General features: G+C 64.2%; 1 protein-coding gene across 1 annotated transcript; it reads left to right on the top strand.

Moving 5' to 3' along the window:
- On the top strand, positions 1 to 26633 carry HIP1R (huntingtin interacting protein 1 related). Its single transcript, XM_054593905.1, has 32 exons — positions 1 to 151; positions 12562 to 12625; positions 13142 to 13284; positions 13583 to 13639; positions 14783 to 14863; positions 15898 to 15974; positions 16249 to 16310; positions 18043 to 18183; positions 18769 to 18826; positions 18923 to 18998; positions 19172 to 19312; positions 19391 to 19452; positions 19682 to 19754; positions 19873 to 20056; positions 20159 to 20247; positions 20341 to 20457; positions 20557 to 20658; positions 20913 to 21107; positions 21992 to 22139; positions 22251 to 22337; positions 22605 to 22712; positions 22859 to 22995; positions 23208 to 23318; positions 23550 to 23608; positions 23861 to 23891; positions 23986 to 24048; positions 24243 to 24343; positions 24465 to 24570; positions 24682 to 24805; positions 24886 to 24947; positions 25056 to 25259; positions 25539 to 26633. Exons 1-32 carry the CDS (start codon positions 59 to 61, stop codon positions 25584 to 25586), a joined length of 3204 nt encoding a protein of 1067 aa, XP_054449880.1. The 5' UTR covers positions 1 to 58; the 3' UTR covers positions 25587 to 26633.

Here is a 26633-nt window from a genome sequence, read left to right as displayed (position 1 = left end):
GCTGGCGGAGGCTCGCTCATTTGCGCGGAGCCGGCTGGGGATCGCAGGCGGCGGCAGGATGAACAGCATCAAGAACGTGCCGGCGCGGGTGCTGAGCCGCAGGCCGGGCCACAGCCTGGAGGCCGAGCGCGAGCAGTTCGACAAGACCCAGGCGAGCAGCGGGGCCGCGGCGGGCGGATGGGTGGGCGGCGCCCTCCTCCTGGTCCCCTCACTCGTGTCCCCTAGGGCCTAGCCTGCGACCGCATCCGGAGCGCTGGGGCCACTTCCCGGCCTCGGCTGCCAGAGCCGCTCCGCGAGCAGGTGAACCGGAAGCGCGCGCCGGCGCCGGGGCCGAGGTGCGGCTGGGGACGGAGGTGGCCCGGGGCCAAGGTGGCCGGAAGCCGAGATGCGGCGGTGGGCTAGGTGGGGTCAAGGTGAGCGCGGGGCCCAGGTGCGCGCCGGCGAGGCCCGACTTGCTTTCTGCGCCTGGGCCGTGCCCGGTTCCCGGCTCCTGCGGACCAGCTCCTGTCCCCTTCTTCCGCGCCTTATAAAAAATGCCCCCACCTCAGGAAAGCAATGCATTCCCTTGAAGGGAACTCCCTGTTTCCTTTTCCCCCGAGCTGTTTTCCAGGGCCGCGCAATATCCTATTACCTGCTGGGCGAAAAGTTTCACGTATGCAGCCAGACTTGTTTGCCCGAGCGCTGGCTCACACAGAAATAGGTTCACACCCCCTTATTAAATACCGGCGCCTGACAGACGGAAACTTCCTCGGCCCCCTTCCTGCACTTCCCACGCGCCTGCATCTCCATCCTGGGAAGGTTATTTTAATCGTGAAACAATGGCGCGGGTGTATATTTGGACATGTGTTCCTGCGGGAACACACGACGGTGTGCTGCTGGTTTTTCTTTTCCTTTTCATTTCCCAAACACTGAGGTGTTCTTAGGCCTGGGGGATGGTAGAGCACGTTTATTTGCCAAAAAAGTCAACCAAGGCCAGGTAGGTAGCTCAGTTGGTTGGAGCGTCGTCCCTGATAGGCCACGGTTGCGTGTGCCATCCTGGGTCAGGGCACATACAAGAATCCGCCAATGAATACAAAAATAGGAGGGACAACAAATTGATTGTCTTTCTCTCTCTTTTTCTCTTTAATATCAATAAACTGGAATTTAAAAAGTCAGCCAAAGCTAAAATAGCCAAAAAAAAAAAAAATCTTACTTTTGAAATAAAGGAAGCGAAAAGGACCGCTGTCACCCCTGTCTGAAGCTGGATGATGACATCTGTGGCTGCCCTGAGCAAGTTCCTTCCCACCTCTCCCCGCAGAGAGCAGTGACTTTTGCGGTTGCTTTCAAAACAAGTTAGTGCATACAGGCGACAACAGCTATCGTTTTGCAATGAGGAAAAACTTGGGGATCTACAACTTTTGTGCTGTGATTAACAATGAAAATGGTAATAAAACCCCTCAGGAGACCAAGGCCCTGTACCTGGCCACAGATGCGTGGGTGTCCCTGTGATTGTCATTCTCTGGCCAACGGTGTTTTTTTAACCCAGATAGCCGATCATAAAAACAAACGTGGCATTTAAAGTCATTAATACATGATCGATTGTGCCAGGAACTGGCGGAAGGATGGGAGAAATTTAATTGGCGGAGAGAATCAGGATGTCGTCAGAAGCTTTATTCATTCCGTTTTGGTTTTTTTTTCTTGTTTTTGAGGCAGTAGAAAGAGGTCTGATCGCTACATAGAGAAGATGGAATATAAAGGGCTAATTTCATTGCTCTAACTCTTGAGTTATTATAAATCAAGGGCAACCTTCTTTAATGTCAAAGAGAAGGAATCTCTGATATAGGTCCACATGTTTTGGTGGTTGGTTTTGTAAACAAGGTGCTTTGTTTGTTTTTGCTTGTTGGTTTTTTTTTTCCCCTCAGGGTCTGAGAGCGTCGCTTATAATAAATACACTTTCTAATGGGGGGAAGTAGCATTTACCCGTTCCCCCATCCTAGGGCCCTTCTTTTCCTTCTGGACAGAGAGTTTGGGCTCAGTGTCTGGCTTTGCTTGTCTTCCAAGGGACTTACTGAGGGATGTAGCAATAAGGTTTTGTGCATGGTTAATATTTAATCAGATCTTTTCCAGAAATATCTAGTGAGCTGCCAGCCAGGTCCCACGGGCGGAAAGGGCCTGGAGAGCCGAGGCTGCCACTTACATGTCTCCCTGGACACAAAACAGCACGTCGCGTCCATGGATGCTCCTTCCCTGTGGAACACACTGCCTGTGTCTTCACGGTGACCACAGCGCCCCATGTTGCAAAGCACCACTTTGGCTTCCCTAGACTTTGCATCCTTTGCATCCTTCGCTTGCTCCACCAGTGTCACCTTTCCTCGCGGGCCCCTGGGTCAGGAACAGGAGGAATGCTTGCATGTTAGCTTTCCTGGCAGGCCACCCGCCCTGTTTAAACAGCAGGAGCGCTCAGGGAGGGTGCCTGGTACTTGGGGCTGCTGTGTGGTGTGTGTGTGTGTAACCCTAGGGGAGTGTCCAGGAAGCTGCTCTGTTTTCCTTGTGACTTTAGTCTCGTTGGTGACAAAACCCGTTTCAAAATGGATGCGAAAAAACACTGATGGTTCTCTGATGTTGCGGTAGTTGGTGCCTGAGCCGGCAGCGCCGCAGACCCCAGCGCACGTGCACTGTGGGCCGGCAGACGGCCTGTGCGAGCCGAAGGGCGTTGTGGTCTCGGGGCGAGCTCCTGCGGCAGGTGGAGCCGAGGGCCGTCTCCGTCCCGGGGCCAGGCGCTCAGCTCCTGCGTCTGCGTCCTCGTCTAACAGTGGAGGAAATTCCGTCCACCTCCCAGGGCTGCTTGAAGGTAGAGGCACGGGGTGGTTAGCTGAATACCAGCCCCTTGAAGATGTGCACGCGCTGATTCCTGGAGCCTCCGAAGACGTTCCAGTCCTTGCTGAGAAAATGCTCATCGGCCGACCTTGGGGTGGAGCTAATAGCCTGGTCAGCCAGGTGGGCCCCGTGCGGTCACCAGGACTTTTAAATGGGGATGAGGGAGACAGGACAGGCTGGCCGTGGAGGCAGAGGAAGAGGGGGCCTCCGGCAGAAGAACGCGGTGTCCTCTAGAAGCTGGAAGAGGCAGGAAGTGGATTCTCCTGCAGAACCCCTAGAGAGAGAGGCTGCCCTGCCAGCACCTTGGCATTCGCTCCATGAGACCCATTTTGGACTTCTGACCACCAGAGCCGTGAGATGCTGTGTGTTGTTTTAAGCCACTGAGTTTGTGGCAATTTGTTATAGCAGTAATAGGTTACTGATACATACAGAATGCAAGACAGGTGGCATAGTGCTCTGCAAACTGTCAGCTAGCCATCTTTCTCCCTTCCTTCCCCACCCCAAAAAAGCTTTAAAACTTAAGAACGATTTCAGACCGTCCACCAGCGAGGAGACTCGCCTTTAAGGCCTGTTGTAGATGAGGACTTGGTGGACAGGAGTCTCGGAAATGCCAAATTCCGGTCTTGCTCTTCCCGTAGCTATGCGTCCCTTTGCTTCTCTGAGCCTCAGTTCCCCCTGCAGCATATGGAAGTAGAGCCCCGAAGCTTCCCCTCAGATCAGCACAAGAGAGGGGCCACGCTTGAGTGTGCCAAGCCCAGCGCAGAGAGGGGAGCGGCCCAGGCGGCCGGGGTGAGGAAGGAGGCGCAGCGGGGGAGCCTGTGGAAACGAGGTCATGGGTCTCACGTCCCCGGTCAGGGACACATCCCCACAGCAGCCCCCGAGGAACCGAAGTCTTGTAGAGATGACCGCTTAATGATTCTAAGGACTCCTAGCCTCCAGTTGCATTGGAACAGCACAGCCCACTGGGAACAGAGCAGGGGCCACGGTCCGACTTCCCGTGTCCTGGAGCCACATCAAGAAGTAAACAGAAACACATTCCTTTTCATCTTATCTTTTCTGTAGCACAGTGTCTCCAGATGTAACCGTTTCGACCTGTGATCACTATAAAAATTAGGAGCGGGATAGTTTACATTCTTTTCCTCCTCCTAAGTCCTTGGAATCCGTGTGCGCTGGACACTCAGCGCATCGGGCTCACGCGCAGGTGCCCCGCAGCCACATCCCGTGCGGGTGGCACAGTGCGGTGGGAGATGCCCGGGGCCGGGGGCGGGTGGGGCGCTTTAAAAAATACCAGTGTCTGGGCGCCTGAGACTTGGAGTGATCTGGTCCCGTTGGAGCCCTGGGCATTGTGTTTGTTTTTACGGTTTCCCTGCCAGGAATTCTTTAGAATCTCATTGTTAAAAGCAGACCACAGGACCCAGACAAGCGCCGGGTCACTTACCTCGAGTTTCTGGTTTGCAGGTTGTCCCCAAGCACACAGCGCTCTTCCCACGCGCTGCCCTCTCCGCCCTGACCCTTCCCTCCACGGGGTCTCCGGGGTCTCCTCGGACGGGCAGGTGGCCCGGCACATGCCCACCCTTGTGCCTTCATTGCCCCTGATAAACGCTGCGGTGCTGTGACACTCTTAATTCCCTGGCCCCTTTCTGGGCCTTGTTTAAATGTTTACTGAAAAGTCCCTGAGTTTGAAAAGAAATCTAAACCATGTGGTGCACAGCTGCCCCACCGCTGTCACGGGGGAGGGGGCAGGTCTGTCTGCTCCCCGCCGCGTCCCCTCGTGTAGGCGTGGCACCTGCCACCTGCCACGGACTGGCTGAGCGGCTGAAGAACAGAGGCAAGCCGAGGCCCCTTTCTGCCAAGGAGAGAGAGGACTCAGCCCTCGGCCTCCCTGGGACACTGCTCCCAAAGCCGGGCAGGAGCCGCTCTCCCCGCCCCCACCCCCTGAGCTCCTCCAGCTGGGGTGGCTCATGGGCGGTGAGCTGTGCCCTGCCGCCTGGTTCTGCCCTCTTGGTGGTGCTCAGGCAGGCAGCTGACTTCCTGAGGTTGGGGCTGCCAGAATCCCCTTTAGCCCCCTGGGTGTCAGGTGACCTCTTGGTGCTGATGGGGAAGGGGGTGGAGCTGCCAGTCCTTCCCCTCCCTCCTCGCGCCTTTGCTGCTCATTCGTCCCATGATGTGTTCATGAGGACTGTTTACTGTGTGTCTGTTGTTTGTTCCTGGTGCCTGGGGGTGTGCTGTGGGCAGAGGAAGGTCATTCTTGCCCCCCAAGAGCCATCGTTCCGCTGGAGGAAGTGGGAGAGGGGCAGGTGTGCCGTGGCAGGGCAGTTAAGAGTGGGACTCTGCCCCAGGCCCCTCATCTGCAGAGCGGGCATGAAGCTAGCGCCCATGGCTGGTCGAGAGGGCTGGCGGACTCCTGTCCGCCGTGGCTGCTCCGTAGCGCCCAGGAGGGCGGGCTGGGCCAGAAGAAGTAGACATGGTGTCCCTCTTGGGTCCTGCCCCTGAGCCCTGGTTTGGCGGGGCCGGAGCCCGGGACAGCAGGCCTGCTTCCAGGGGCCGTGCTCCTTGGGAGGACGCTCCGGGGCAGGCCCCGGGGAGCTGGGCAGCCGGCTTGCGCCTCCTTTGGCAGAAACGCTGTCCTCCGGGACTTGCCCCAGGCTGGTGCCCCTCCTGGGCAGACAGGGCTGCCCGTGCGGGAGTGAGACCCGACCAGGCCCTTGGTGCAGCTGCTCAGAGTGGAAACCCTGAGCCGTGTCTGGGGCGGCTTGGCCGGGGGACAGGGAAACCCAGCCGACGAACCTGAGACGCCGGCCGCCAGGGGCCGAGCCGCCTTTGCCAGCCGGGCTGCGCTGCCGCCAGGCCCTCCCCCTCATGCACTTGATCTAGGGCGGAACTCAGGTATCAGCTGGTCTGTGAGGCCGCCGGCTGCGGGGCCTTCCAGGCTCCCCTGTGCTCACGACGCCGCTCGCGTGTCTCTGTCCCCGCACACTGCAGCTGGACTGTGGGAGTGGGCACGATCGCATCGCTCCCCCTCTGGGCCTCCTAAGCCCCACCCCTTGAATCCCAAGATCCTCAGGGAGGGAGGTGTGGCCTCCTCTTGTGTCTGGGCAACCCAGGAGCACATGGCCCAGGGGACACTGTACACATGGACTCGCATCTCCCTTCTTCAGAGCCGCCACTTGGTGAGGCCCGAAAGGTCGCGGTCCTCACTGCAGGGAAGGGCTGAGTCTGTGGAGGAAAGTTTAGGTGAGGCAGGATAGCTTCCTCTCCTCCTGAACCAAACACAGTCCTCGAATGGCAGGAGGAGCTTCGCCTGCCAGAGTGACTCAGGTCCCTGGCTTGTGGGACCAACAGGTCTGTGGAGTGATGCCACCAGAGCCCAGGGATGGAACTGCCCAGGCTGGCTCCCAGTCCATTCCAGAGGTGGGACTCAGGGGCCTCTCTTCCTCACTTGTGACCTACAGAGCTGGGGGAAGAGGTGGCCGTGGGCGGGGCCCTCCCTGGAGTGGGAGGAGACTTCCTGGCTCCTGCCCCTCCTCCAGGAGGGCCGGTGACCCCGGTGTGGCCCTCGATTTTGCAGTTGAGAGGCTGGGGCTAATCGCAGGCTGGGCTGTGAATGGAGAGAAACAGCGGGTGAAGCCGTGGGCCCGGCACTGCTGACTGCCCCCCGGCAGAGGAGATCACCCGGCCACGGACCCCGGGCGCAGCACGCCCGGCTGCTTTGCATGCAACCACATCCGAGCCGCCTCCTCTGCTACAGAAATCCTGTGTTTGCTTTCATCAATGGCCTTTGAGGTGGCAAAGGCGTTTGAATGAGGTCTCTCTGTCCTTCACCCGACTCTGGAAAGGCCGAGGCAGAATAGCCCACCTCTCTGCCAGTCCCCGTGCCCCGGCTCTTTGAAGGACGTTTTTGTCCCCGCCGAGTGCGTCATGATAACAGTACAAGGAGGCTTAAGTCTGATTCATCGCAGGGTTTATTTTTAAAATAGAAATCGTTTTATAGTTGCCTTTAGTATTTAACTCTCGTGGTTAAGCTATTAGCTGGAGGAAGACACTCACTGCCTTGAATTTAACCAGCACTTACGTTTGAAAGAGCTTCGTTCATTCACGTGTCCCCCTTTTATTCATCCAATAAAGCTTTATTGGCAGCCAGGGCCAAGGTTTCGGGACTGGAGACGCAGCCCGGGCCCAGGCCGGCAGGCCTCCTTGGGCCACGTCTGTCTGCTCCGGGCTCGGAGGCATGTCTGCTCCGGGCTCGGAGGATACATGTTCTGAGTGTGAAGGTCAACAGGAGGAATCTCTGCGTGGAGGCAGGTGGGGCAGTCCCTCCCAGAGGGGGCGTTTCCGCCCAGAGCTGGGTGATGGCGGCACAGCCGAGCCCCGGGGGGCCGCTGGCCCAGCGGGAGGGCAGAAGGGAGGCAGGGCGGCGGGAACGCGGCAGAGGTTTCAGAGAAGCTGCCTGTGTGCCTGCGCCCCGGGAGCCTGAGGGTTCTCGTTCCTGCTTCCCGGCTGGGGAAGGGACCCGGGAAGGGGCTTTTCTGAGGCCAGGGCTCCCCACGGAGCCGGGCGGGAGGGACGGGCGAGGGCTGGGGAGCTGCAGCGGCAGTGGCGGAGCCAGGGGAGGAGACCTGTGTTTGTCCCCGGTCACGGGGGCCCCTGGGGCGGGGGTTTCCCCGAGTCTGCGTGTCCCCGCTGTGAGTAGCACCCCACGGACTAGCGATGTCAGGTCTCCCCGAGGACAGCGGGGCTGCAGCCCCTGGTCACACCGCTGAGGACTCTGGTTCCCAGAGCAGCGTTGGCTCGCGATGGGCTGAGGAGCTGTGAGACGCTCGTGCTCCCTGATCAGGGACTGTCTCCGTCCCCTGCCCCCTGCCCGTGTGGGTCTTCCCAAACTTCCTGGGCCCCTCTGTGCCCAGCGTGAAGCCCCACAGCTGATGAGGCAGGGACTGGGCCGCTGTGAGCCGCCCTGCCCGGAGCGTCCCGCTGGGGCCTCTGGCTTTACTAACCGTCCACGCCTTGAGTCCACACCTGGGCCCGTCCTGGGGAGTCACGCCATGGCTCTGGCCGCCTCAGTGGGTCCCCTGTCTCGAGTCGGCACCCACGAGGTGTTCCTGGGGTGTGGCCCTGCGCAGGGCCCGTCCACAGACAAACGCCACTGTGGCTCTGTCCAGCCTGGCCCTGGACTGTCTTCTCTGGCTTGACCCCTGGGGCCTCCGCCGGCACCAGCTTGGGTTTTTATTAGACAAACAAGGACGAGATTGTTTCTGGAAGCCAGGGCAGGTGTGGCTCAATGGGGTCCTTGTAAGAGGGATGTCCCTGCCCTGGCTGTGGGACAGAAGCCGCCGGGAGGGAGCCGAGGCGGAGCCCAGGGGCCAGTGTCCCGGCCCACGGGAGCGGGGGGCTCCCAGCACCACCCTGGTTTGCTGGTTTGAACAAATCCCCAGCCGGACTCTGCGTCCTGACTGCAGTCAGACCAGGTCCGCAGGGGGCTGGCCTCTTGTGGCAGGGCAAGGAGGATGCCTGCCCCCGTCCGCCCCCAGAGAGGCGGCCGGAGGTGGGGTCTGGGCTGAGGACAGTGACCAGAGGCAGGTGGCCTGGGCGGCAGTTTCCTGGTCAGACTTGACGGGGAGGGTTGTGGGAGGGCCCGTCAATACATGCCGAGTGCTTAGAATAGCGCAGCGCAGGGCATGAGCACCTGGTCAGCAGTTCGTTATCATGACCTTGGGCGAGCGATCAACTTCCTAAACCCTCGATTTCCTCGTATTTCCCCACCTGCCAGCTTCCGGGGTTGCCCGGGAGACTGACTGAGATAACAGCCATGCGGTGCTCCAGCGGTGCCTGGCGTGCACTGAGTGCCACCAAAGTCACTTTGCTGCTAGGTTTTCAAGACCTGTGGCGTGAACTCCCCTTTACAAGCTGCGAGGGGCCGGCCACTCTCACCGTCTCTGCAGGGCATGCCGGCCCCCAGCCCCCAACCCCCAGCCTGTGGCCACACTCGCCCAGGCTGCCCGGCTGCCTTGTCCCCACCTCTGCCTTTGGAAGGCCAGGCCCCTCTGGGCCGCGCGAGGTGCAGACAGACCCCTTGGAGAGATCCAGGCCAGGCGCCTCCCGGGCCCGGGTGTGGCCTTGTCTGATTTTCCAGCACAGAGGGAGCGGTGTGCTCTGAACGCCCAGGAAACTGTTAAGTAAGCCGCCCTCTGCATCTTTGCAGACCCCCAGCTCCCTCCCCACAGCCCCCTGACCCGCCAGTACCGCTTGACTTGCTGTCCTGTCTGTGTTCGGGGAAGGGGGGGGGGGCGGCCCCTGCCCCCCTCCCCCCACCTCTCAGAGGTGGAGTGGAAGCTGCTGCCTTCCCCCCTGGGGCTCAGAGGCTGGCAGATTCCCGGGGCGGTGGCCGCCTGCCTCCCCCACACCGGGACCCCCCCTCCAGCACTGGTTTCCATCGCAACCTGAGGGCCCTCGTCAGCCCGCCCCCCTCAGCTCGTGTCTCCCCGGAGACAGCTCTGCCCCAGTCCGCAGACGGGAGGGATTATGCCGGCCGCTGTCGGAGCCGCTGAGGCTGCCTGTGGCTTCAGCCGGCAGCTGCGCCCAGGCGCAGGGAGGCAGTGGTTTTCGGGTATGTGGGCTCGAGAGAACCCACACGGTGGGCCTGGGCCCCCCATCCTTCAGTTTCCCACGTCTCCCCCGGAGCTGGCACGAGGCTGTGTACAGAGAACCAAGTGACGGAGCTTCTTCGACGAGACTCAGCCCAGGAGCTGAGCTCTGCCGGAACCGCCCCGCGGAGCCCAGCCTGAAGGAGAGCCCGAAGCGCGGCCTGCAGCTGCGGCCCCCGCAGAGGGATGTTAACAGCACAGGCCAGCAGGTGACAGGTGTCCCCCGGGCTCAGTGTCCCTCCTGGGACGGGGCTTGGCTGCAGCTTCCGGTAGGAAAATCAAGCCCCTGTGCTGGGCCCACAGGCTCCCTCTGTGTGTGCTCTGAGCCTCCTGACCCGCGCATCGGCCCTGCACCCAGCGGCCCGTTTCTGCTGGGCGGAGCCCGGGGCCTGCAGCCAGCGCGGAGGGCGGGACTGGAGGGCGGGGAGGCTGACAGCCGGCGCCAGGCTTTTGAAAACCTTCTGTGTGCCAGGCACCGTGAGGGGCCAGGGGTGCAGCCTGACCCGCCAGGCGGCACCGCCCCCTCATGGCGCTGCCATCAGGGTGGGGAGAGTCGGATAAGGAAACCGTTGTTGTCGGTGGGTGCCGAGCATGTGGAAAAGCGTCAATCGGGAGATTTAGGTGGGGTGGCATCAGGAGGGTGACCAGGTGAGCGGAGGCCCTGAAGGGCTGGGGGCAGGGTCCAGCTATGAGAGGTGCTGATGATAAAGCGAAAGGAGACCTGTGCCTAGTGGCCTAAGGGATGGCTGGGAGGTGGGGGTGCCCCCTTGCTCCTCCCTGCTCCCGGAAAGGCAGCCCCCGCAGGCCGCAACCAGCCCTCCGCCTTAGGTGAGGCTCTGCTTCTGCTCGCTAGCTGCTGGCCTGGAGGAGGACGGGGAGGCCTGCGGGGGCCCAGCCCTTCCTGCGGGCTGCGGGGGGCCTGGGGGAGGCACCTGCCACGAGAGCGTGTGGGCTACACCTTTGGTCCTCAGCCACCCCAGGCAGCCTGCTCTGCACGGATGGCTTTCGGCTCCGCTTTTGCCTGAATCTCTGGACCAGGTGGCAGTTGTCAGGAGAACCAGCTCAGGTGTCAGGGCAGCTGGAGGATGGGGTTACACACCCCCGGAGACCGGACACTCCTGGCTTCTGAGCTGGCAGCTGCTTGCTGCTGGGGGAGGCGCAGCCCCGCCCCTGTGCCCCGGCACTGCCCCCGCCCTCTCCCCTGCTCTGTACCGCATGGTGCCTGGGGGCAGGCTCTCTGAGGACACGGGACAGGGAGTCAGCCAGACCTGCCTCTGCCCTTATTAGTTATGTGGACAGGAAACCTAACTTCCCTGCCTTGGTTTCCGCATCAGGGAAATGGGCTTATGACTATGTCTGAGGGTTGTCGCCAGGAGGCACGTTGCCCGTGCCTGGCATGGGGTAAGCAGGGTGCCTGGCGCATCACTGCCCCTGTCACAGACATGGTCCTCTTGCAGCAGCTGCTCGGTGATGCTTGCTGCCCAAAGGCAGGCGCCGCGGGGCGGGGCGGGGCGGCTTCCTCCGCGTGGCTGCTGGAGCTTTGATGGTCAGAGAAACCAGAGCCTGCCCGCTCTCCTGTCACCCTGGTACCACCAGGCAGGGCCTGCTGCCCAGCCTGCCCTTGGTGCTGTGGCGCAGCCCCCAAGGGGCCCGGTGTGTGCGGTTGCGGCCCCGGCACCACCCGCACCCCTGTGACCGGGCCGAGGTGCGCACCGTGTGGGAAAGGGCAGCTTGCCTCGCTGCCGGGCGGGTCCAGGAACCTCCGCTGCCCAGCCCCCGGCGACAGCAGCTCCCAGGTCTGTGCGTCTGATCAGAGAGGCCACCTTTGCCCCCATGGGGCCGCCTTTCTTACGGAGGGAATCTGCGCCGTCTCCAAGCCACACAGTGCGCCAGGCGGGGCGAGGCGCCTCCTTGCTAGGCAGGGTGGCTCCTGTTGGTCAGATGCCAGCAGCGGGCAGTGCAGGGGCTGCGGCCGTGAACAGAGAGTGCCACACTGTCCCTCGGGCACCCTCGGCCCTGCCCCTCGCTCCTGCCCAAGTTCCCGTGCTTCCTGTTGACAAAGCTCTGGCCCTGGGCTCCGGGCCCGGCTCCAGCTGCGGGTGAGCCGGCTGGCCTGGAGGGGCGTCTGCATCGGCCAGGGCCCCGCCCCGTCACTCTCCGGCAGGGCTCCTCAGTCCACAAATGCTGGTGCCCCCAGCCCAGCGCTGGGCCGCTGGACAGTCTTATAGGGCCTGCCGCCAGGTGAAGAAGGAAAACGTCCACAGGTCAACCCAGGGCCCGTGGCGGTTCCTGTGTGAAGTGGGCAGGGGGTGACTCACAGTAGGTGCCCCGAGCCTTTGGCGAGGGAGCAGTCCCATCCAGGAAGCCTTCTTGGAAGAGGAGGCATTGAGCTAAGGGGGATGAGACAAGAGGACCTTCATTAAGGATGAGATTGCTGCTGGCTCAGGGCCCAAACAGCTGCAGCAAGTGTGCTGAGCACAGTCCCCCTTCCTGCCACAGTCACCGCTTGTTGCAGTGGGGTGTCAGGACCCAGCTCCCGCTCAGCAGAGAGGACGCCTGCGTGGGAGGTAACAGGGGCTGGGTGTACCCTGGCTTTCTGTGCTGCGGCTGTGTGGGCCTTGTCAGCTTGCGTCATTTCTCTGGGCCCTTCTCCGGTAAGGTCAGGATGACACATGTCTGTTCACGGGGTGTCATGAGGGCTCAGCTTCTCCCAGTAGTGAGACGGGACAGGTATGGGGCTGTGGCTGCGCTCACTGCCCAGTGGGTGGACGGCCTTCCCTTCTGGAGAGGGCTGAACGCGTGCAGGCTTCTGACGGGGGGCGGGGGGGGGGGTCATCCTTACCGCCTCAGGACTCTTGCCTGAAAGCTCCCAGTGGCTTTGTGGCTTTGGGTGTCAGCTGTTGTTAGAGCTGTGCACCTCAAACCTTCAGAGGCTTGGTGTGCAAGGTTGAGAAAGTGATTGTCCGTCTCTGTGCCCACATTTTGCCGGCAGCCCGTCCTGGCTGTGCACTGGCCTGCTCTCTGCTGGGTGGTTTCTGAATTCTGCCCTCTCTGTTCCCTCTAGGCCATCAGTATCAGCAAAGCCATCAACACCCAGGAGGCCCCCGTGAAGGAGAAGCATGCCCGGCGTATCCTTCCGTGCCATCTGAGGCCCTTTGTCTCTCTGGGTCCCTGGGGGAGGGGAGCGGGGAGGGGAGGGAGAGGACGTGGGGCTGCCCTGCGTAGTCTCTGACCGGGGTATAATGGGCGTGGTTTAGGGGAGCAGGGTGGTGCTGCAGGTGGCCACCGAGGCTTTGTGAAGTCCACTCTCACCAAGGTGGGTGGTGCCATGAGGCTTGTCCCCTGGGCCAGCCGGCCCTCCTGCCCTCCTGCCTTGCTCAGCTGTGGTCAGATTCTGAGTCCCATCTTGGGAACACCACCTATTTTCTTAGACCATTGGCTCCAGTTAAATTTGAAGGGCGTGACCTTGCCCTTTTTCTTGCCCTAGCTGAGAACAGTAGCTCTTGGTGACCTGTGGGAGGTGTGGAGGGAGAGGAGTGTGGGGAGGAGGGACTCAGTGGCTGTGGGGCGAGGGGTCGGCTTTCCACATGGGTCTCTGCAGTCGCTGAGTCTCTACTTCCTGCACTTGGCCTTGACGCTGGTAGGCATCATTCTGGGCACTCACCACGAAAAGGGGGCCTTCACCTTTTGGTCCTATGCCATCGGTCTGCCACTCCCAAGCAGCTCCATCCTCAGCTGGAAGTTCTGCCATGTCCTCCACAAGGTCCTTCGAGACGGGCACCCCAATGTGAGTAGCTGCTGTCCGCCGGTCCCGAGAGGGTCTTCTGTCCCAGGCACCTACTCTCAGGGCAGCAGCGGGAGGCTGGGGGGCCTGGGCCTTTTGTCTGCTGCCACCTGAGCAGGCCAGCACCCCGGGGGAGCAGAGGATCCCCCGTGCCCCTGTGATATGAGAGACTTATCCCACCTTGCCTGCTGCCCTCCACCCTCGTGCCCCATGTGCCAACTAGCACAGGAATCAGTGTGTCAGGGCCTTCCTGCCAGTTTGGGATCCTTTATCCTTCTCCCGCGTCCCCTGTGTGCTGCAGGTCCTCCATGACTGCCAGCGGTACCGGAGCAACATTCGGGAGATTGGAGAGCTGTGGGTAGGTGTGGGGGCGAGCTTGGGGGCCTCCAGCCCTTGCAGGCAGCACCTTCCACAAAGTCCAGCCGTAGCCCTGCTTGGGGTTCGAGCCCCCCAGCGCTGGGGCTGAGCGATGGCAGCACCCGGTGACGGGAGTCTTTCTCCCTCATGCTCTCAGAATGGAAGTTAGGATGATGCTTTTTGGGGTGACAGTGGGGGGAGGTGAGCCTCCTACATGGAGCTGTGGCCTTACTTTAGAAGGTCTGAGACAGGAAGTTCCAAATGCAGGACCAGGGGCCTCCAGCTCCAGAAGCGTTGACCCTTTGGTGCCTGTAGGCCAGGAAACGTGGCTGTCCTGCGTCTGGGCGTGTCCCAGAGGTGGTGGGGGCCTGTGTGAGGGGTGCATCCTCCTGGACTCCCCAGACTGGCTGCTTTAGAATCTTGGGATTGGAAATCTGTGTCCTCGAGATGCTCCTCAAAAGGCTCCTATCCACGGTCAAGGCTGTGAGCCTGGGAGCTTGCAATCCAGACCCACGCCAACCCCATCAGGGATGGGGCGGTCCTTGGACGGAGAGGGGGCCTCGGCCTTACTTGTCCTCTGGGAGCCACACTAGGACCCCGCTGGGGCGGGTGAGCCCCAGAGCCACTGCGATTACGGGTGCCCCCGAAGTAAGGAAAACAGCAACCAGGGTGCCATTTGCAGATGCAGGCCCAGCTGGCGTGGCCCTAAGGGACATGGTTTGGGAGGTGACAGAGGAGGCAGCTGGGAGGATGGGGACACATGCCTGTCGGAATGTGCCTCCCTGGCTGCCGCCAGCATTTTAATAAAGCGTCCAGCTCAGAACTGGCCGCTGCCCCGGACAAGGAGCTCTCTTGTCCCGAGAGTTTCTTTGGCAAGACTGACCGGGAGTAAGATGACAACGTGAAAGTGAGGGGAGGGAGCTGAGACCAAGGGGCCTGGCGGAAGCACTCAGGAGGGAAGAGCCCACCGCCTCTGGTGGGTTGAGCGACGTTTGTTGAGTGAGTGACTGGGTGGGTGGATGAAGGAATGACTCTTAGCTTGTCACGTCAGCTTCCTGGTCTGCCCTGCAGCGTGCCAGGTCCTGTGGGATTCTCGGGCACATTCCCAGGGCAGTGGACTCTGACCCCCCTCCTTTCTCCGCAGGGGCATTTGCATGATCGGTATGGACAACTGGTGAATATTTACACCAAGCTCTTGCTGACCAAGATCTCCTTCCACCTCAAGGTAGTCTCCTCAGGAGGACCGTGGGGCTGGGGGGACCCTGGGCTCCTCCCTCCAGGATGTCCTGGGACTTAGAGGAGGGCAGCTTCTGTTCATCCTCACCTCGACCCTGTGGTCCCCCGGCCTGCGGGCCACAGACCGGTACCACACCCCGTGGCCCGCGGCACCTGAGCTTCGCCTCCCGTCAGATGGGTGGCGCGTTAGACTCTCGCAGGAGCGCGAACCCTGCTGCGACTGCGCGTGTGAGAGGCCTGGGCTGCGCGCCGCTTAGGAGAGCCTGGTGCCTGTGCATCTCGGAGCCGCGGGGGCACCGGTGCTGGGGAGCGGCCGCACGCACGGCTTGCCCTTAGCAGAGGTGTGACTGCACAGAGGCCGTACTGGATCAATTGCTTGCAGACTCTCAAGCCCTACCAGCGAGTGGCAAGTGACAATTAAGCTGCACCTGGTGACAGGCTTTTAGTCAAAATTGGACACGTGTTTTAGTCCATGTGTGGCCCACCCATTTTATTTACCACTTCTGCCGGTGCCTCTTTCCCGCGCTGCGCGCTTGGCTCAGTCATAGTTTTGGTAAGCCCACGTGCTAACCCGGCATGTGGTGAGCTGTATAATTACTTCATTATATGTTACAGTGTGATAATAATAGAAATAAAGTGCACAATAAATGTATTGCACTTGAATCACCCCCAAACTATCCCTTACCCCATCCATGGAAAAACTGTCGTCCACGAAGCTGGTCCCTGTACCCAAAAGGCTGCCCCAGGGGAAACGAGGGGCATCAGCACCTCACGAAGGCCAGGGCCGCTTGAGGCACTTCCTGAGGACCCTGGAGGTGGACTACGCCTCGCCCTTGGCCCCAGGCAGCCACTCCGCCCTGGCTGGACATCCTGTCCTCTGTCCTCGGCTCCAGTCACTTGCAGCCCCGCCTCAGGCAGCGCCCAGGGCAGGTGGAGGCCCCTCCGGCCACTTGCCCTCCCTTCAAAGTTAGGCCTGGGCCGAGCCTCCATGGGCCGCTGTTGACAGGGGTGTCCTTTCGGCAGCACCTCCAGTTTCCTGCGGGCCTCGAGGTGACAGACGAGGTGTTGGAAAAGGCGGCTGGGACTGACATCAACGACATGTGAGTCCCTCAGGAAGGCGCGCGGGCCTGGCACCGTCTCCCTTTTCCTCGTTCCGTTTCCCTCTTCGTGCTTAAGGCCGCCCGCGCCCAGTGCCACATGTCTGTCCACGGCTCTCTGGGGCTGAAGGCCACGCTTCCCGGAGACGAGGCTAAAGCTTACGGGATGGGACTGGGGTGGCTGGAGAGCTGCTGCCCTATGCAAAGGCGTGTTGACCAACGAGGGGTTCTCACAGGGGTGGGCCCCCCACTCAGCCCTGTCTCCCTGTCCCCGCAGCTTCCAGCTCACCGTGGAGATGTTCGATTACATGGACTGCGAGCTGAAGCTTTCCGAGGCAGGTGAGCCTGCCGCCTCTGGGCCGGGCCCGCCTTCCCTGATCGTGCCTGCCCATCGGCGGTCCGCAGGGGCGCCCCCAGCACGGGGGAGGGGGCGCCAGGCCCCTGGCGGGTGTGGTGTCTGCGGTTCCTTCCACCAAGTAAACCCACCCCTCCTGTCCCAGCGCAGGCAGCCAGGGGCAAGGGCCACCACGGGCTGCGTCTCTGGGGTCCCGGCTCAGTTCCCGCCTGGAGGAGGTAGCGGGGGCCCTCCTGCTTCCCACTGTGCAGCGGACGAGGCCCCTGAGTCATGTCAGACTTCCCAACCCCGGGAGCCGGCAGCTGCTGGGCAGGAAGTCTCCAGGCTCCCTCTCCCGGGGCCGTGGAGGTGATTGTTTTGGGTGACAGCTTCAGAATAACTTGTGGGTGACTCATGGTTTTCATGGGAGGATAAAAAGCAAATGCCTGTTTAAGGGAATATCAGAGTTAGAAGGAGGGGAACTCCGGACTCCGAGGCCAGGCGGTCCAGCGGGCAGCGCGGAGCTGAACCTCGCTGCCCAGGACCCAGCCGGGCAGCGGTGGGCAGGTGTCCAGGGCCGTGGCTGCCAGCCTGAGCCCTGGCAGCGATGTGCCAGGCGGGAGCTGAGTCCTGCGGTCCCCACCCCTGTCCTGCTCTTGGCCTGGGAAGGGGAGGAATGTGGGTGGGGCGGGGGTCCCCGCGAGGGAAGGTGGAGAAAGCCCACAGGCCGGTGCGCAGTCCTAGGGACACGGAGGCCTAACAAAGCACAGAGAAGGGGCAGCGCGTTAGTGCCGGTGCCAGCGTCTCCCTGGAGAAAGGCGCTGGGGCGAGTCCCTGCCCCGAGGCCACTCCCGGCGCGGTTGGTGCAGCGGCCCAGACAGGAACGCCCAGGGCGCCCTCGGTGGGACAAGGGCCGCACCTCGAACAACCTCCAAAATGGAACATCACGTGTGTGTTCATTTTTTCCGAAGAGAGTGTACTCGACATGTAATTGACAATTAAGTTTTTAAAAGGTGAAGGGCAGCCCTTAGCCCCTCCTGCCCGCCCTGCGCCTCCCTGGCGTTCTCGCGTCACTGCGGAGCTTTGCTGCCCCCGGCCCAGGCACCGCAACGGCGGCTGGCGCTCGGGGGCACAGCCCCGGCATCTGCGCCGCCCCGGCATCTGCGCCGCGGGTGGGCCTGCTGGTGGCTCTCGCCCCCTGGGGTGCGCTGCACGTTGGCCCTCTGCCCAGAGAAGAGGCCGGCGGGGGAGGCAGCCCCATGTTTGTCCCTTCCCGCCTACGTGGGCGGTCTGATGAAGGCTTGATTGTCAGGGTTGAGGGGGGCTGACCCCGGGTGCAGGTGAGGTTTGGGGGTCACTTGGGGTGTGCGGAGCCGAGTCCTGACTCTCCTGCAGCTGCGCATCTCGGGCCCGCCCTGGCCTGGCCGAGCCGGGCTCTGTCTGCGGGCCTCGTCGCCCTGGTGTGAGGGGCGCTGGCCTCGGCCGGGGGCGTCCCGCCTGGGAGTGAGGAGCCCGCTGGTGGCCGAGGTTCCGGGGGGGGTCCCAGTGCCCAGCCGGGGGTGGTAAAGCCAGGCTGCCCAGGCTGTCGCCTCCCAGGGCTTCCGTGACGATGTCAGGAGACCGCAGCCAGGGCCTGTGCCCAGCGCTGCCCACAGCCCAGTGGTCACCCACCAGCCCCTGCCTGCGTCCCCCAGCCCTGCGCTCACGCCCCTCCCCCCGCCTCTTCCCCTCGTGCAGTTTTCCGGCAGCTCAACACCGCCATCGCCGTGTCCCAGATGTCCTCGGGCCAGTGCCGCCTGGCCCCCCTCATCCAGGTCATCCAGGACTGCAGCCACCTCTACCACTACACGGTCAAGCTCCTGTTCAAGCTGCACTCCTGTGAGTGCCCGGCCCGTGGCCGGCCGCAGGCCCCGGTGCCGCCCGAGCCCCAGGGGGGCTTGTATTGGCCCACGTGTCCTGTATCAGAAATGAACAGTCGAGAAATTAATTGAAAGTAGCAGTGATAAGCTCGTTGCCCGTGAACATAAATCACATACTTGTGAATGAAAAATCACCATTTTCCAAAACAAATACTCAGTGAGAAAAGCGGCGGCGTCTGCCCTTCTGGAACTCACAGCCTCAGAGGGGCCTCGCGGCCCTGTGTTCAGGGGCCGTGCCGTATCTCTGCGGTGGGGTCTTGTCCCTGGAGTCACTCTGAGAACTGCCGCCCGAGGGCACGTGAGCCTTTCCAGTGTTAGCCCCGAGCAAACAAGCCTAAAGTGAGTTTACAGTGCCCCCCAGAGCCAGGCCTGGCGGGCTCGCTGTGGCCACGCGCCGCCTCTCCCTTCTGCAGCAGCCCGGCCAGTGGCGGGCCTCTCTAATTGGCGACAGTTTTGAGAACATGGAGGGGAAGGGAGGGAGGGAAGGTGAAGGCTTGGCAGCCAGGGCAGCGAGCACAAAGTTTACCAAACCCATGCCCCTCAGGCCTCCCAGCGGACACCCTGCAAGGCCACCGGGACCGGTTCCATGAGCAGTTCCACAGGTACCGTTGGACAGGGCTGTGGGCATGGCTGCGGCGGCGTGGGCTGCGGCCGCCCGTGGGGCCAGCTCTGCCCTGACCTCCGCTCCCTCCCCGCAGCCTCAGGAACTTCTTCCGCAGAGCAGCTGACATGCTGTACTTCAAGCGCCTTATCCAGATCCCCCGACTGCCCGAGGTACCGGCCTGAGGGGGCCGCCGCTGGCTGCCACCCAGGGCCCCCTCTGGGACGTGAGCCCTCGTGGGGCCCAAGGGACCTGGCAAGGCCCCGCGTGGGCTCTGGGGATGGGGGTGGAAGGCTCCGGGTGGGCCGGGGGGACGCTGAGCTGCTCCTGCCTGTGCCCCTGGCAGAGTCCCCCGAACTTCCTGCGGGCCTCGGCGCTGGCGGAGCATGTTAAGCCGGTGGTGGTGGTCCCTGAGGAGGCCCCTGAGGACGAGGAACCCGAGACCCTCATTGAGATCAGCACAGGCCCCCCCGCTGCGGAGCTGGCGGTGAGTGCCCCCTCTTCCTGCATGGGGGGTTGAGGTGGCAGCCTGGAGGGCGGGAGTCACCGTGCTTTGCTGCGGCAGGTGGTGGCCGACCTCTTTGATCAGACGTTTGGACCCCCCAATGGCTCCTTGAAGGACGACAGGTGAGAGCCCTTGCAATGGCTGTGGGCGGGGCTGGAAAGGCCTGCGGGGAGCTGCTGTCAGGATGGGCCGTGGGCGGGGCTGGAACTCGCGACACCCAGATCCTGAGGGCCCGCTGATGAGACCACCAGGCTTGTGCGGGGGGTCTCCAGATCTTCCTGGTTGACTGACCGTGGACGCCAGGCCCCTGCGGGCCTCAGGAAACCCTGCCTGACTGACCTCTGCCCCCAGGGACCTCCAGATCGAGACCTTGAAGAGAGAGGTGGAGACCCTCCGCGCCGAGCTGGAGAAGATGAGGCTGGAGGTGAGGGGCGCGGGCGGAGGCTGGGCCTGGGGCTGCGCTGCTGCACCCCCCGCCTGCGCGCAGGCCCAGCGCGGCCCCTGCAGCCATGGCCACAGCCATGCCCTCCCCGCCGCCACAGGCCCAACGATACATCGGGCAGCTGAAGGGCCAGGTGAACGCGCTGGAGACCGAGCTGGAGGAGCAGAGGAAGCAGAAGCAGAAAGCGCTGGTGGACAACGAGCAGCTCCGCCACGAGCTGGCCCAGCTGCGGGCCGCCCAGCTGGAGGGCGAGCGGAACCTGGGCCTGCGCGAGGAGGCCGAGAGTGCGTGGCAGGCCAGGGGCGGGCGGCGGGGGGGGGGGGGGCGGGGCGGCCCCAGTGGGGGGCGCTGCTGAGCGGGGGGTCATGGCTTCGCCTCTCCCCCAGAGAAGGCCAGTGCCACGGAGGCGCGCTACGCCAAGCTGAAGGAGCAGCACAGCAAGCTGGTCGCCACGCACGCCGAGCTGCTCAGGAAGGTAGGGTCCCGCCCCGGGGACAGCAGGCGGGCGGATGGCGGGGAGCCCCGAGCGGAGGCAGAGCCTGAGCCCGAGCCCGCCCTGCCCGCGCAGAGCGCAGACACGGCCAAGCAGCTGACGGAGAAGCAGCAGCACCAGGAGGAGGTGGCGCGGGTGAGGGAGCAGCTGACCTTCCAGGTGGAGCAGGTGAAGCGGGAGTCCGAGATGAAGGTGCGTCCCCCTCGAGTGCACAAGCTGACCCTGGCGTCCCCCAGCAGTGCCATCCCCGTGGCACGTTGTCCCTGTGACATGCTGTCCTTCCTGTCCCAGCTGGAGGAGCAGAGTGACCAGTTAGAGAAGCTCAAGCGGGAGCTGGAGGCCAAGGCCGGGGAGCTGGTGCGCGTGCAGGAGTCCCTGAGCCGCACGGAGCAGGTGAGCCGGCTGTGACCGCGGTGCTTGGTGCTTGGGTCGGGCGGCGGGGAGCCCGCGGGTCCTCTCCCGCGAACTGGGCCACGCCTAGACGCCACGGGGTCGGTTCAGAGGCCCCTGGGCAGTGCTGGTGCCTGGCTCGGACCCAGCACCTGGCCCATGCGGGACGCGGGCGCTGGCCTTCCAGAAGCTCTGTGTGGGGCGGGTACGGGAGGCGGGGCCCCTGGAAGCCCTGCTCACTTGCCTGGCGTTCACAGAGCGGGTCGGAGCTGAGCTTGCGGCTGGACGCGCTCAGCGCGGAGAAGGAGGCGCTGAGCAGCGCCGCGCGGCAGCGGGAGGCCGACCTGCAGGCGGCGCAGAGCCTGGCACGGGAGAAGGAGGCGGCGCTGAGCCAGGAGCAGCAGCGCCACTCCCAGGAGAGGGACGAGCTGCGGGGGCGGCTGGCGGACAAGGTAGCGGGCCTCCCCCGCCCCCTGTGACAGCTGGCGCCGGGGGTCCACCCACAGCCCGCCCGCCGAGAGGGGGCAAGCCAGGGGTCAGGGTTCATCTGGCACTTCCGGCCGTTTTCACCGCTCCAGAGAGAGCCCCTCCTCCATAAGCTGCCCGCCCGCCCGCCCAACGCGGACCCTTCGCAGACGTGGGGTCGCCCCTCGGGGCCGGCGTCTCTCCCTCGGCACGTGTGTTCGGGCTCACCTGTGTTTGAGAGCTTCGTGCCTCTCCGTGGCCCGATGACGTGTGCTGTGGGGTGTTAATCCAGTGCCAGCTGATGGACACTGTGCTTGTCCCCGCGTCCTGGTTATTGTGAATGATGCTGCTGTGAACATTTGTGTATAAGCTTTTGTGTGAACGTGTTTTTTGTCTTGGATACATAAAAACGGGCGGGTTTTCTGGGCCACCTGGTAACTCTCTTCAGCCTTCGAGGAACAGCCAGTGTTTCCAGCTGCGGCTGTGCCATTTCCCATTCCCGCCGGGAGCGTATGTGGGCTCCAACCCCCTTACAGCCTCGCCAGCACTGGCTACTGCCTGCCTTCCTGTTTGGCCACCCTGGCAGGGCCCCACTGTGCTTTTGATGTGCAGTTCCCCGGTGGCTGATGATGCTGAGCATTTTTTATGTGTTCATTGCCATAAGTACACCTTGGGAGGAATGTCCAGATCAGATCCTTTGCCTCTTTTTTAACTGGATTGCTTGTCTTTCTACCGCTGAGCCACCTGCCCCACTTGCGAGGGGCCCCCATCCTGGCAGTGGAGCAGGGCCTGTCCCCCGACCGCCCCACCGCGAGGGTCTCAGCTGGCTGCCCTGGGTGGGGTCTCCACACTGCCTCTCCCCTCCCCGCAGGAGAGTCAGGAGCAGGGCCTGCAGCAGAGGCTCCTGGACGAGCAGTTCGCAGTGCTCCGGCGCACGGCCGCCGAGGCCCAGCGCATCCTGCAGGACGCCGTGGGCAAGCTGGACGACCCCCTGCACCTGCGCTGCACCTGCTCCCCGGGTAGGCCTGCCGGCCGGCACCGCAGCACCTGCCTTCCCCACCGCGCGGCCGGCAGGGAGGGCTCCCCGCCCCCCGAGGCCCTGCCCCTCACCCCCTGCCCCTCTGTTGCAGACTACCTGGTGAGCAGGGCCCAGGCCGCCCTGGACTCCGTGAGTGCCCTGGAGACAGGCCACACCCAGTATCTGACCTGCAGGTCAGGTGAGTGGGGGGGACGGGACCGGGCAGGCACAGGCCGGTGGCTGTTGGGTATGAGGTTTCCCACAATGGAGGGCACCGAGCAGGGGCTCCCCATCCGTGCCCGCCTGGGAGCCCCGCCAGGCCAGGGCTCGGCCCCCGCTCTGCGGCTTTCCGGCAGTGTGACCGGGCCCAGCGCCACCCCCGCCAGCGCCCCCCTCACCCTCCTGCGGACCGGGCGCTGGCTGCGAGGCCCCGGAGGCGTCAGGCTCTTGCTCTCCTTGCCCACAGATGCCTCTGCCCTGGTCGCGGCCCTGACCCAGTTCTCCCACCTGGCTGCCGACACCATCGTCAACGGTGGTGCCACCTCTCACCTGGCGCCCACCGACCCTGCCGACCGTAAGTGGGCCGGGCTGGTGTCACACGGGTCCTCACGACTGACCGGGGAGGGACAGGCCCTGGTGTCAGACCCTGGGCTGGGGCCTCTGTGGGGGCCTCTCCCGGGGCCCGCGGCTGCCGGTTGCCCTCACGGTCCTCTCCCCCAGGCCTGGTGGATGCCTGCAGGGAGTGCGGGGCCCGGGCGCTGGAGCTCACGGGGCAGCTGCAGGACCTGCAGGCCGTGCCGCAGGCCCAGCCCGGCCTGGTGCGGACCCCTCTGCAGGTCATTCTTCAGCTGGGCCAGGTGAGCGTGGGCTGGGCTCTCTTAGGGCTCAGGGGGGCTGGGGCGGGGCTGGGACCCCAACTTCTCTGCACCTTCCTCCAGTTTGGGCCAGGTGGGGGCTCGTGCCGAGGGCTGTGGGCCCAGAGCACTGCTGCCCCAGCCTCTCCCAGGCTGCCTGTGGGGTGGCGGGGGGCCAAAGCCACCCGCCCGACCCGCGTGCCCTCCTGCCCTAGGAGCTGAAGCCCAAGAGCCTCGACGTGCGCCAGGAGGAGCTGGGGGCCATGGTGGACAAGGAGATGGCGGCCACGTCCGCGGCCATCGAGGAGGCTGTGCGGAGGATCGAGGTGAGGGCCGGGGCGCCGTTCCCGCGGGCCCTGGGGCCGGGCGGGCTGAGTGCAGGCTGCGCCCACCCTGCGAAGGACAGACGGCCGTGCTGGTCAGGACAGGGAGGCACCCTGGCATCGAGCCCTCCCCTACCCGGCCCAGGGCTGCTCCCGGGGGCTGGTCTAGCACTGGAGGCCCCCTGCCCGCGCTGCCCTCCTCCCAGCCCGCTCACGGCTCTGTCCCTGGCACAGGACATGATGAACCAGGCCCGCCACGCCAGCTCGGGGGTGAAACTGGAGGTGAACGAGAGGTGAGCCCCCTGCTGGGCCCCCGGCCCGAGGAGTCAGGTTCCCAGACCAGAGCGAGCTTGGGGCGGGGCGGGGAGGATGGTGTCAGCCCTCCTGAGGCTCAGGGAGGGGCTGGCGGCGCCCGCGTGGGCCCAGGCTGCTGAGCGCCGGGGTCGGGCAGCCCCGTCTGTCCACTGAGAGGCCGGGGGCCACCGCCGGGGCCTCCAGGGCCGCACTGTGACCTCTGTCTCTCTCCCTGCCTCCTCCGCCTGCAGGATCCTCAACTCCTGCACAGACCTCATGAAGGTGAGCGGCGGCCGGGACCCCTGGGGCGGGCAGGCAGGCGGGCTCTGTCGTGGAGGGGCCGCCCCAAGAGTGACGCGCGTCTTGGTCTCTGCAGGCCATCCGGCTCCTGGTGACAACGTCCACCAGCCTACAAAAGGAGATCGTGGAGAGTGGCAGGGTGAGTGGGCCCCCCAGCGAGGCCTGGGCCCCCAGCCGCAGGGTACTCGTGCCTGGCGATCACAGCTGCACAGCTTCCCCCACAGTCCCGGGGGTGCCCTGGAGGCCGGTGGGAGGGAGAAGGGCCCCCGGCACATCCGTTGCCCGCTGTGACATCTGACTGGTCTGCCCTGCCCTTCCCCCTTTCGCCACTAGGGGGCAGCCACGCAGCAGGAATTTTATGCCAAGAACTCCCGCTGGACTGAAGGTCTCATCTCTGCTTCCAAGGCCGTGGGCTGGGGAGCCACACAGCTGGTGTATGTTGCCCCAGGTGGGGGGCAGCCGGGAGCGTGGTGCCCAGGATCTGGAGGGTGGGTGCGGGGCAGCCCGGCCCTCCGTGGGGTTGGAGACCCAGGCCTTCCCCGGTTCGGCCCCCAGGGAGTCGGCTGACAGGGTGGTGCTTCACACGGGCAAGTACGAAGAGCTCATCGTCTGCTCCCACGAGATCGCGGCCAGCACGGCCCAGCTGGTGGCCGCCTCCAAGGTGAGGCTGCCGCGTGCCTGCCCGGCCCATCTGCTCAGGGGCCTCAGCTCGCGGCTGTGGCGGACGTGCCGCACATGGCCCGCGACCTGACCCGCACCCACGCCCCTGCAGGTGAAGGCCAACAAGGACAGCCCCCACCTGAACCGCCTGCAGGAGTGTTCCCGCACGGTCAACGTGATGGCCGCCAACGTGGTGGCCTCCACCAAGTCCGGCCAAGAGCAGATTGAGGACAGAGGTGGGGGCTGGGGGCTGGGGGGCTGAGGGCTGGACGGCAGGGGTGGGGCCCGGACACTCAGCCCGCCTCTCTGGCCACAGACACCATGGACTTCTCCGGCCTGTCCCTCATCAAGCTGAAGAAGCAGGAGATGGAGACCCAGGTAGGCGCCCACACCCACCCCGCAGCCTCCCGGCTTCGCAGCTGAGCTCCGCGGGGCAGGGGTTCCCCGGAGAGACCGCGGGGTCTGCTGAGTGTGCGTGGCCTGCAGGTCCGGGTCCTGGAGCTGGAGAAGACGCTGGAGGCAGAGCGCGTGCGGCTTGGGGAGCTTCGGAAGCAGCACTACGTGCTGGCCGGGGGGGTGGGGGCGCCAGGCGAGGAGCCCTGCCAGCCCAGCGCTGCGCCCCACAGCGGGACTTCCAAGAAGCCACCCCTGGCCCAGAAGCCCAGTGTGATCCCCAGGCAGGACCACCAGGTAGGGACCACCAGGTGCCAGGCGTCCGGGCTAGGATGGGCCGGAGCCCTGGAGGCTGCTGCTCGGCCTCTGCTCCCAGGCCTGCGGGACAGGGCCGTTGGCAGGTCGGAAAGTGGCCCGGCTGGAGCAGGGATGCTGTCCCAGCAACACCTGGGGCTCGGCGTCGCTCGAGGGGAAGGTGCAGGGGCTGAGGAGATGGCGATGGTGCGGGGGCCTGGCCTGGGCTGGGTCGTGCACCCCAGCCAGGTCCAGTGAGCCCCTCACCTCTGACCCCTGCAGGTGAACAAGAAGGATGGCGTCTGCCCGGCTCCACTCGTGAACTCCTAGGCTCCGGAGGGGTCCAGCGGGACTGGCCGGTGGGCCGGGTCCCCATGGGGCTGTCCTGGCTTGGCCGAGAGGCTTTGAGGGGCGCGGTCCGTACACCAGGTGCTCTGGCCTGCCCCACGGCCTGGGTCAGTGTCCCCGAGGCCCCAGCCCTTCCTGTGCTCGTGGGGTCTGGGCCGAGCCGGGCTGATGGGGGCAGTTCTCTCGGACGCGAGTATTTATCAGCCACGGGACCATCTGAGAGCAGCCAGGACCCAGCAGGCCTGAACCTCGATGCAGGAAACACGCGGACACTTGTACTCTTCCCAGCCAGAGCTCTCCTTCCTGAGCTTGTGTTCGGCACTCTGGGAAGCAGGGGGTGGGGGGCTGGCCACCCTTGCCTTTTGGACTTGGGGTCTGAGGTGAGAGGTGAACGGAAAGAACACAGGCCCTGGGACACGGGTCCATGGAGATGGGACCCGGGGCAGGGCAGGGCGCTCTGGGCGAGCTGGGGTCCCCTTCCTCCCCAGGTCTCGCTCTAGGGCACCCGCAGCGGGGGTGCGGAGGAGGGCGGGGCCCTCGTCTGGGGGAACAGACGGACTGGGCGCCGCTGCTGGCAGAGCGGACACAGCTGAGAGCCCGCGCCCACCGGCCACAGGTGCTGCCCGCGCGCCGGGAGTCTGTTCCTGCTGAAACCGGGTGACCGCCCGCTTCCTGTTTTTCATTCCGTCTGGCTGCCCGTGCCCTGGGGGCCTGGTGCTGGCCGCTCCCGTCGCCCACCTCCGCCCACCCGCCGACCTCTGGATCAAGGGAGCCTTGTGCCTCGCAGGAAGAGGGCGGCCCGCCCCGCCCAGAGCTGGGGCTGGTCTGGCCGCCCTGCCCGCTGGAGGGGGCTGTGAATGGACTTCTTGTTGTGTGAGAGTCCCCTCGGGGAGTGGCTGGGCACGGCGGGGACCTGTCTGGGGGAAGAGAGCCAGTAGCCGGGCCGCCCGGCACTCCCCCAGCCCCACCCCACCCCTGTCTGGGCGAGCACATGGGCCCGCTCCTTGGAGCTTAGTGTTTTCTTGTATT

The sequence above is a fragment of the Pteronotus mesoamericanus genome, unplaced genomic scaffold (genome assembly GCF_021234165.1).
Source record: "Pteronotus mesoamericanus isolate MK-2021 breed Mesoamerican mustached bat unplaced genomic scaffold, CSHL_Meso_final scaffold_507, whole genome shotgun sequence".
NCBI classification, from domain to species: domain Eukaryota; kingdom Metazoa; phylum Chordata; class Mammalia; order Chiroptera; family Mormoopidae; genus Pteronotus; species Pteronotus mesoamericanus.
This window is presented reverse-complemented; position numbering and strand designations above follow the sequence as displayed.